Source organism: Podarcis liolepis (assembly GCF_965112155.1).
Source record: "Podarcis liolepis genome assembly, chromosome: 5".
Classification (NCBI taxonomy): Eukaryota; Metazoa; Chordata; class Lepidosauria; order Squamata; family Lacertidae; genus Podarcis; species Podarcis liolepis.
The window spans coordinates 30,538,097-30,549,499 of NC_139556.1; the positions used below are offsets into that span (position 1 = coordinate 30,538,097).

The following is an 11,403-nucleotide window of genomic DNA, read 5'->3' on the forward strand; positions in this document are numbered from 1 at the left end:
GGGTGCAATAGCTCTTGATGACTGTACTGTATGCATCAACCTTGTTGTGTGTTCTGTAGTGGTCATTTGGGGTAACCAACATAAAACCATCCAGATGTTTTGGCCTACTATCAGCTGGCACGTTCAGAGATGGTGGGAGCTGTAATCAAACCACATGTGAAGGACACCATATTGGCTACCCCTGTGCACAGACTGGCAGTTTTTAAAGGCTGCTAATGATCTGAAGCTGTTTTTATTGCACATAATTGGATTAACACTTTCATTCATGTCCTTATGCTTGATTCTATTCCTGACAGAAAATAAACAGCCAGTTTTACAAATTTTGCACCAGATTTTGCTCTTTGTATCTAAATCTTCCATGCCATTTTTTTCTTTCAGGTGCGGTATGGTTCATTAAAATACAAAGTGAAGAGAAGACCACAAGTGTACTTCTAAACGATCTTCACAATTCAGCATGTCAAACTGCTATATTAGTTGCTTCCTGCAGGCCCACAATAGGGCCTTGTCCTGCATAGGACTTCCCCATTCTCTGAAGGGAAACACTTGGCACACGTGTGGATTCCCATTGCCAGTGTAGAGCATTTTCTTGATCATTGGAGAGGAAGGGGAAAGCCCTGCATACACAGAGCTCTGTGTGCATACCTGACTTAACTGGCCACTATGTTTAGGGATTATCCATATCAATAATTCAGTCATGGTGGTAAGAATATATTGCTTTAAAGAGTGGAGTTATGTTTAATCTCAGTTTCTTAAAACTAATTGCTAATATGTTTAGGTTAGCACATTACGCTTTTGTACTTCATAAGTGAAATAATTTAACAGCTGACTCTTAGAGACTTTTAATTGTGGCTTTGTGGATGAGCATTAAGTGCTTGGTTAACACTTACTGAAAATCTCAGCACTTCCAGAATTTCCTTTTTTATACTTGGAAAGCTTATACTTGAATGCATCATTGTGCTAGATTCCTTAAAAATTCTTAAAATGCAATGTAAGAGTATTGAGTGTGAAAGAAAAATTCATTCACAATTAATCTTCTTAATGGCTTGGATCCAAAGAACAACTTATGGCTGTTCAAGGGGTTTCTGCTACCTAGTGGAATTCACTTTCTTAAAACATGACAAACTACTTTTGATAATTTCCTCACTGCTATGTGACATGGGGAGACTGCTTTATTCAGTCTGAAGTTGGTTTTAGGTGAAATTCTGTACGCTGCATAGATATATTTTATATGAATTTGCAGTATAGAACTAAAATAACAACAACAACAACCCCAGAAGGCTCACATAACTTGCTTCATTGTTTGGAGGTCTGTATATTGCTTTACTGTAACAAGGGATTTGAAGGTAGCCTGTGCATACAGCCGAGTTGATCACTCAGAACATTATCTCTTTCCAGAGCAGCCCCTGTGCTAGTCTTTTGCAGCAAAAACAACAGGCATGAGCTGCCATGAACTACAGTTCACAGATACATGAAGTGTTACCCTGAGTTACAGGTAGATGTGCACTGTAGTCCACAGATGTTTGTGCCACAACAAACGTGTTACACAGGTCCCTTTGCTATCTGTATCTGGACACTTGCATGCTGTGATCTGTAGTATTGCAGTTCTAATTGGTTTTTTCAATGCAGTGTTGACCAAGGAACACAGAAAGCTGCAACACACAGTCTTATCTAGTTCAGTATAGTCTACACTGGCAGCAGCACCTCAGTGTTTCAGACAGGTATTTCTCCAAGCAACACCTGGAGACCATCAGGGATCGAACTTAGCACTTTCTGCATGCAACTCTTATCAAGTTTATCTTCGTGTGGACTTTCTCTTATGGGTTCACTGCTGCATGTGAGAGCACGCAGCTGAGCAATATGGGCCAGGTGCCTTTTCTTTTTGGAATGTATATAAAGGAATTTAACTACAAGACCCAAAAGATTTCAAACCTTTTTGTTGGATACCAGCGGTCGTATGGTGTACCGTGTACTAGACATGTCAAACTCAAGAAACAGGAAAAACTTGCACACTCTAAATTAAGTTGTTCTATTATTTTAGAGTCCTGTGTTTCTAGTGTTTTAATAATCATCTTGCATATGCTTTTTATTGTGCTTGTTTTTTTAATTCTTTTGTAAAACATTGAAAGTTTTATGTTGGCGCACTGCAGAGAATTGAAGGCCATTTCAGGAACACGAGGGTGGTATGCAACCAAGCAGTTGCAAGATTTTTCATTTCCAGTGTCATATTTGCCCTTTCCCTGCATGTCCTCCCCAAATCTGCTGCAGAGGGTTGGTGAAACCCCAGAACAGATTTAGGGCTCTCATGGGAGAAGAAAGGAGAGGGAAGGAAAGTTCAGCTACACAGCCAGATACTGAAATACTTTGTTGGATACGATCCAGAGCAACTGGGTAGTTGGGCTTACATATATGTACATATCTTATGTAAAACAAGCATAATATGTAGAGCTTGTGTTAACTTGATACACTTCTGTGATGTTCGTTATGCCATTCAAGAGTAGCACTTGAAATGTTCTAAATCTTGATATTCTTAAGTGTTAAGTACTGAACACTTAAGAATATCAAGATTTAGAACATCAAATGACTATTATTTTTGGCTAGATTCCTGAGGAATGTCTTGACTTGTCCTTTTTAGACAGGTGAATCTTCCAAAACTATTAGAATAACCAGGAGTTTTAGTAATGCTTCTGGATGCAAGAACCATGTCAGACCCTCAGCCATTAAATGTTATTTAAGAAATCATGAAAAGAGGTTCACATTTTAAGCCTGATCTTCACAGCTTTGAGTGCTGCACACTTTTTAACCGAACACTTGAAAAAAATTGCTGCTGTTATATATGTTGGTACTAGGGTTTTAACTTGGTAAAGTGGTTCCAAAGGAAGTTGTTCCAAATACATATATGCTTCACAATTTTTAATTCATGCCATGTGGAAGTGTCTCTTCTCCAGAAAAGAATTTACCATTTATTCTGAATACTGACAGCTTGCCCCAAATAAGGAACTAAAGAACTGTTTTCTCTTCAGCTTTGGAAACAGAATTTTAATAAGAAACAATGCTTGCTTTTACATTTTTGTATCCAACTTGCTAAGATGCTGTTCACAAAATCAGATACATGATTGATTTTTTAAAAGGTAAATTACAGCTGCTGGGGATGGGGCTGATTGGCATGGAGCATCCCGCCCAATTGAAAATCGGGGGGGGGGGCTACTCCCACACAAAATTCCCAATTCAGAGTGATGTCTCTGTGGCTGCAATTTATTTTTAAAAAGCCACCTATGTAGCTGCTAATTGTTGAATGGTATTTTCTCTAGTTTGGCCCTCAGAGTAGCTACTAACGTGGTTACACTGAGTGTAGGGAGAAAGGAGTATAGTATCTGAATTGGAGGGGTATTCCCAGCATTATCTTTCAGAAGTCTTTCTGTTGTATAATCTGTTAACAAAATTTAAATCAGCCTTAGGCTTTTTTTGAAGCCTACATACTGGAGGACCGTAGTTCTAAAATAAGCCAGCCTAGTTTTCAACTTGTGTCTTCCACTTTTGCTTTTAAAATAACTTGTGGCTTGTTATGTAGAAGCACACACCATACTGGGTCAGACAAAACAGTTTTGTATCTTCCTACAACTGATCCAACCAGATAATTTCAAAGGAACTGTATAGGAAGTGATTGCGAAATGATATGTTATTTCGGCTTTTTTTTTTTAAATATATCCATACCTTTTGTCAAACAGACTCATCCTGAAAATTTGTAAGGCTTAAGGGCTGCTTTGTATGTTATGTTGTTGGTGTGTACTTGTATCATGAATACTCAAAAGTTACATGTAGTGCTTGCATGTGTATGGTGCAGGTGTGATTGTACTTGTATGGTATGGGTGTGATACAAAGGGAGCTCTTGGTTGGCTGAATCTTCCTGGTTCAAGTATATCGAAAGACTATGGTGTACACCCATGGCAACTACAAGTGGCACATTCCTTGGACACTCACCCAGTGAGGTTGTCCTTCAGTGAAATGAATGAAAAGCAATTCCTTTCTCCCATTTTTAAAATCCATTTTTTAGCTTCTTGGATTCAAAGAATGGCAAAATAATTGCTGCAAATTAAATATAATAGGTTTTACCACGTCAAAAACAAGGTATTTTGTTGAAAGATGATAGATCAATGTTGAATGAAGTACGTATTATGCAAAAGAAACATTAAACTATTTTCAAGGACTGCTTCTACTTACCAGCTCTTACAAATGCAACTTCAACATATTGACTAATTGCAGCTTTAAGACTGTAAGCTTTAACTTTCCCATCTGTAACAGACTGTCAACTTGTTTACATATTTGTAGTACTGAGTTTTGTACTGATACTTCTTTACCTATGTATATGCTATTTTTGAAGATGCAATGGCTCTTGAAAAGATTTTTTTTTAAAAAAAAGATACTTAATAAAATGAATACTTTCAATGTCTTTGTCCTGTCTCATTCAAATGCCATGCAGCTTAATATCTAGGGAAATAAAAACATTATAGGAAGTAATGTACTGAGCTGCCTCAAATCTAAAATGGTTGGAATCATACCAATTGCAAATTGTCATTCTTCCACATCTCTCTTTAAACCTGCTCTGATCCCATGGATGCTTGCAGGGGCAAGACTCCTTTAGCCTAGCTTAAAGCCTTTGTCTCCTCTCCAGAAAAGATCCCCAAAGTGATCTGATACCAAGCTGAACTATCTCACTTTCAAATGCAGTGGGGGGGGGGAGTGAACTCCTGGTTGAGCAAGAAATAGCCTGAAACCTCTTTAGTTGTGCTGAAATCGTTTTCATGGTTGTTTTAAATCCTGATCATAATCTCAGACATCTGTCTAAATGTGGTAGGGTCATTTTTAGTAATGATGGCACATGGTAGCAATGGTTACATTTTATGGAAGAGCAAAAGCACAAGCTACTATTTATTTTGAGCCAGAATATCCTCAGGCGTGCCCTCTTGAGTTGCAATGATCATGTCTTGCCAAGCTTGAGAAAATATTCTCACGTTCCTTTCAAAACTAAAATATAAGGATGTGATTTCATCGTTCTTATAAAAACAATTGTTTTTATTTTTCTTCTGAACATATTTTTCACTTCCATGGTGGTTGTTTTTTTATTTAAAAAAAGCTTACGCCAGCACTGTTGATAATTTTGGGAAGGAGCTTTTGATTGGAAACACTTGTGTGAGTGAGCTATATGTGACCTTCCAGCGTCTTTCCTCCACTGGGATGGGAAACGTGCAATTTTGCTGAAGACGAAATGTCTTGGAATCAACTAAGTGGGTTGGCTGCTCACTCCACCCCCTGAATTCTTCATGTGCAATGCTTTTAACTTTTGTATTAGATTGTCTGTGCATCTTGTCAGAGACAAGTACATCTTAGGATTCTGTTGATTTGTGTCTTGCCTTACAGTAGAAAGATGTTTGACAGTGGGGAGTTCTAATGTTTTTGCTTTTTTCACTTAAGATGTTTGGGATAATTTATTAAATTATCCTATAATTTATTAAATAACATAGAATGAATTTTTTGCTACACTGGAATTTTGGTGTCAGTGCACAGAGGGATGTGGATTAGTGGAACTGCTGAGTGGGCAGGATCACTTGGAAAGATGGATTTACAGGCCACCATTTTTATATTTCTGAACAGCATGGATATCTTTTTATGCTGTCTTGTTGGATGTGACCAATTTTCTCATGGGAAAGTTACAGAGCAATAAGAGGGATGGAATACATGAAAGGAAAAATGGGTAGTTGTAAGTGGCATACATTCACCTAGCTGTTGGGTGTTGCCCAGGAAGCAGAACCCAGTGCCCAGTGGCACTGTTAAGACTTGCAATTATGGTTCATATGCACACTTGAAGAATTGCACATGGAAAATATTGATCTGCAAAGAGGGGCAGATCTAATAAGTGTTTGTTCCACTGCTCTCCCACTGTTCTGGTTTCTGATACCCTGTACCATACATGCTGCCTGTTTCTAACAACCTTCCTCACTGAATAAACCATTGGGTATGCTGCCTTAGAGATTAAAAAGGTTTTCATACATTCTATGAAATACGAAGCTGAATGCTGGAAGAATGTACTTCTTCACATAGCGCATAGTCACACTACGGAACTTGCTCCCCTAGGAGGTGGGGATGGCCGCCATCTTGGATGGCTTTAAAAGAGGATTAGACAAATTCACGGAGGAGAGGGCTATTGATGGCTACTAGCCATGATGGCTATGCTCTCCCCCCACAGTTGGAGGCAGCAATGCTTCCAGATACCAATTGCTGGAAACCATGGAAGGGGAGAATGCTCTGTTTACTGGTTTCCCAAAGGCATCTGGTTGACCACTACGAAAACAGGATGCTGGACTAGATGGGCCTGATCCAGCTGGCTAATCTTAGGTTCTTAGGAGAGTAGGATTGCACTTGGCAGGTACCTTTCAATGCACCAAACTGTTTGCCCTGCTCCTCAAGCTCTTTCTTCACAGTCTCACAACATACTGCTGACTTAAAGTGCAAGTCTCTTCTTTGTGGCTTCCCAGCTCTTCGAGATGGCACAGTGCAGAAGCCCCTGAATGGGTGCTTTTGTAATTTGTAGTCTTGTAATGTCAAATTGCACAGGATGAATGGGTATTATGGCAATACCGTAATAGCAGCCATGCAGCAGCAGCAATCAGACCTCACAACATAGAGCTCCCCAAAGTCTCATCTCTCAGCAGATGCAGAAAACTCCTTTTGGATTGTCTTAGGCATTAAAAGTACCGTACATTCCAATATTTTTCAGCACATACATCTCTGCCTTCTATTCTTTGAAGAGTAAAGTAACTTCCCTAGCAGTATTCAAAGCCAAGCTGGCAATGAGAGTGATAGAGTGCTTCTAGGAAAATGGCCCATTGCATGATCTTGAAGTACTGTCATTCCTGTTGTGATGCCCTAATTGGAAACTCAAAGAGAAAGCCCCAGAGCAGTGTTTCTGTTTACTAAACTAAAAACCATCAAGCTACAATTATCAGTGCTATTTGCATGCAAAGAGGAGAGATGCATGTTGTACAGTGGTACCTCAGGTTACATACGCTTCAGGTTACAGACTCCGCTAACCCAGAAATAGTGCTTCAGGTTAAGAACTTTGCTTCAGGATGAGAACAGAAATCGGGCTCTGGTGGCGCGGCAGCAGCAGGAGACCCCATTAGCTAAAGTGGTGCTTCAGCTTAAGAACAGTTTCAGGTTAAGTACGGACCTCCGGAACGAATTAAGTACTTAACCTGAGGTACCAGTGTAAAATGTTACAACCCTAGTCTCTGAATGGTGAGAGACTCCAAGGGTCCCAAGTGTTTTCCCAGGGTGTGGTTTCCTTAGAACGAATGTCAGTTAAGGCTGTGGATGTATTTAGGACATATGGTTATATTTACACATATATACAACCTGAGCGTAGGATGGTGGGGCATGATCATAGCATTAACACCCCAACAGATCTCACTTCACCTTAGGTTTCCAGGGGAGCCCCAAAGTCCAGCACAGAGCAAAACATGGCTCAATCTTCAGCTTTTCAGCTCACAACTCTGGCTATTGTTCTATGTAGCTGCTGGGTGTGGGAAGAGAGGCCTACCCATTAGCTTGGATAGTACCATCACTTAGTTGTAGCTCTTGCAACCTAGTTCATTCTTTTAGATACTGATGAGAGCACTTAACTAACAGTAAGAGCTGTTCTGACAGTGAAGCGGGGTGAACTCTCCTTCCTTGGAGGCCTTTAAGCAGAGGCTGGATGGCCATCTGACATGGATGCTTTAGTTGAGATTCCTGCATTGCAGGGGGTTGGGCTAGAGGACCCTTAAAGTCCCTTCCAACTCTATGAATCTCCTCTTAATAGTGGATGCCAAGAGAAATAGTAATGTCGTTCTCATGCTCTGTATGCGCATTGATGGAGGGGTTGTGTGCATCTTGGAATGTTTTTGGAAGACCCACACAGTGAGACACATGAGAACTTCCAACCACAGTGGTCACTAAAGGACAACAATCCCAAACTCTTGTTTTTTAAAGCAGGGGCTCCCTGATGGAAACAATTCTCAGATCCTGTATTATAACAGCCAAGAAAAACACTCGAAATAGTATACATAAACTTAGTAGTGTCAGTTAAAGTGGAGTCGATTTCTTTACAGAATTAATTTTATGTTGTTTCACTGCATCCTATCTCAAAGGCTTAAGATACAATGTATTTAATATGACACATAAAAATAAACTTTATCTACCTAAAATGGGTGGGCAATCTGTGACTTTCCAGATGCTCAACTCCAAATCCCATCCACCCCAGTCACCGTGGTTAGTTGCCAAGGTTGATGAGAGTCATTAGTTCCCCATCCATGATCTGAAAGATGGAATGCACACCCCCCAACAAGTTCAAAATATTGCAAACAAAAACCTGTCCCTTGCTGCCTCTTTAGCCCCACCCACTAAGGGATGGGGTTTTAACTTGGGTCAGGTGGTTTTACAATGATTTTAAACATTATATGTTAATTTGGTTTTTTTATTTGTATTTGAGGGCTGGGGTATTGTGTAGCTTTTGTTGGGAATGTTTGTGGGTTTTCAATTTTTTTATTACATATTTTGTACTTTATGTTGTGAACCGCCCTAAGACTTATGGGTATAAGGTGCTGTATGAAGAAGAAGAAGAAGAAGAAGAAGAAGAAGAAGAAGAAGAAGGTGGCAGCAGGCAGGCACAAGTGGCTTTCAGAAGTTGCTGTGCTGGGCAGGCTAGTTTTCATCATCTGTGGCCACTGGCCATCCTAGCTGAGGCTAATGGCTGCACTGTTGCAGCTAAAACCACCACACCCCATAGGGTAGTCATTTCATACACACATGGCTTTTGCTGCAGTTTGACTTCAGATGATTTGGTTTTGTGGTAGTACCCAACCTGCACAAGCAACAAGAGTGAACAGGATGGGCTTTCAAGACTTCTATTTCCAGAAAAGTGCTTGAAGGCCTGCAAGGAGGAAGATACACAGTTATAGAAGGTGCAAGGTGTTATAGAACTTGCTTTACACATTGTATATTTAGAGGTACATCCTGTACAAATCTTGAGTGTGGTCCCTATACTACATTTGCTAGACAATTCTATTTATTCAGGTGGTTTTGTGTTGTTTTTTAAATTCATTTTATAAATTGGCAAGCAATTGTGTTGTTTTCTTCTGTATTCTCTTTTTCTTTGCAGGGATTTGTTTTGGTAGCATTGCTTCAGTTGAATATATCATGGATTCATCTAGTTTCATGCCCAAAGCACTGTCATGATCTGCAAGAGAACTGAGTTGCCCTACTAACACTATGCCTTTTTTCTTTTTCGTTTAAGTAGAGGATGAAAGTGGAAATACGAGGTTCCCAGAAGGTGCTTGAGGAAAATCAATTGGGTCAGAAATCTAAATACGGATTGTGTGTCTGGTGTCTAAGCTCTTAAATCTAGAGTGCACCTCAAGGTGGTTGTCCAAAGAAGAAGAGAACTATGGTCAGTTCAGTGAGCTTATGCATGCTTTATTTATGAAGAGCTCTAAAATTTCAAATGTTTATAAACATTGGGTCATATTAAAGAAAATTATGTATGTAGGAATTTGCTGAAAACCCTTTCTATTAATGCCTAAGCACCACCAGCTGGTTTGCTGCTAGCTTAGCCTCTTATCAGGCAAGCCAGATGATACCGAAAGATACTGTTTTCCTACCATATGTGCCTTGAGACATAGGCATGCTAGGCTAAATTAAAAACAGCTTTAGTGCTATCCAGCCATTTCCTGACTTTTGTTAGTATAAGCCAGACATTTGTCACAGTTAGTTATTTGCTTGTGGGTATGTCCACATAAACTATTGTGTTTGTGGGCTCATCCTGTTCCCCCTCCTCCCTCCCCATCCTATTCAATCTTGTCTATATTAGGTATGAAAAGGTAAGTTTGCATGAAGAGGGGAAAAACAGGTAGCACACAGATGACCCGCTCTGTTCATAAATGATTATAGGCTTATTTTTACATTCAAAGGAATTTCTGAGCTGGGAAAGCTGTGTATATTATCTTTGCTTAGCCTAATTAAGTACCAGTGCTTCTCAGTCAGATGACATCCTTGGCTGGTTCTTTTATAGCAGTTATTCTCTCTCCCATAAGGCATGATCCTGATTCATGATCAGAACTTGTGTGTAAAAATAACAACAAAATCTACAACAGTGCTCCAAAGAGGATTGGGAAGGGATTAAACCATAATCTTCAAAGCACACATACTCCCAACAGAGAAAATATTTAGTCTCCTTATTTTTGTGAACAGCATAATATGAATTCTGAGAGGGCCCATTATTTGCTGTTTTGGTCTTAAATCAGTTTTTATGATGCAGAAATGTAAATTCCAAGAATGAGATGTTCCTGGTCTGTTTGTTTGTTTGTTTGTATGTTTGTTTAAAAGCTCCAGTAAGTGACTCAGTATAAGAATGCAATAAGAAACCTGTGGAAGAAGTGGGTAGCAGAGTTTTGGTAGAGAACCTGCCTGCACACTGCAGGTTGCTTTGCCAGTAGGCATATCCTGTAGGCATATCCTGTGTACATTCCCCCTTGCTAGTCTCCCCCACTGGTTCCTACTATACTTGCTCCTTTTCCCATACATTGCATCAGGGGCCTGTGTGGGGCTAGTGCAGGGGTCTGCAACCCGCGGCTCCGGAGCCGCATGTGGCTCTTTTACACCTTTGCCGCGGCTCCGGGGCGGATACTAGCGAGGGGAGGAGGCGCATTGTGCGCCCCGACACTCCCCACTGTGGCGGGCGCTGTACTGGCTGTGACGTCGCATGGGGGCAGTGTGTGCGTTAGTCACGCACCGTCCCAACGTCACCTTCCCGCCCGCTGTCAGATCGCGGCTCCGGAGATATATTTGTTTTAAATGTCGCAATGGTTTTGCGGCTCCCAGTTTTTTCCCCCTTCGGAAACGGGTCCAAGTGGCTCTTTTTGTCTTAAAGGTTGCAGACCCCTGGGCTAGTGTGATGAATGTCACAACCTTCCAGTTTCTCTCCATATTTATTCACCTGGAACAGAAGTATCTAGGCATGGGTAGGCAAACTAAGGCCCGGGCGCCGGATCTGGCCCAATTGCCTTCTAAATCCGGCCCACGGACAGTCCGGGAATCAGCATGTTTTTACATGAGTAGAATGTGTCTTTTTCTTTAAAATGCATCTCTGGGTTATTTGTGGGGCCTGCCTGGTGTTTTTACATAAGTAGAATGTGTCCTTTTATTTAAAATGCATCTCTGGGTTATTTGTGGGGCACAGGAATTTGTTCACCCCCCCAAAAAAAATATAGTCCGGCCCCCCACAAGGTCTGAAGGACAGTGGACCGGCCCCCTGCTGAAAAAGTTTGCTGACTCCTGATCTAGAGCGTACACGAAAACAGCTACAGTATATGT

The 11,403-nt window shown here is 40.6% G+C and overlaps 1 protein-coding gene across 1 annotated transcript in view; it reads left to right on the top strand.

Moving 5' to 3' along the window:
• REEP3 (receptor accessory protein 3) overlaps nt 1-4,443 on the top strand; it is a 31,843-nt gene extending 27,400 nt beyond the window's left edge. Inside the window, exon 8 of the mRNA XM_083502879.1 lies at nt 379-4,443. Within this exon, the coding sequence (XP_083359005.1) occupies nt 379-435 (57 nt within the window). The 3' untranslated portion in view covers nt 436-4,443. The remainder of the gene's footprint in view (nt 1-378) is intronic.
• The last annotated feature ends 6,960 nt before the right edge of the window (nt 4,444-11,403 follow it).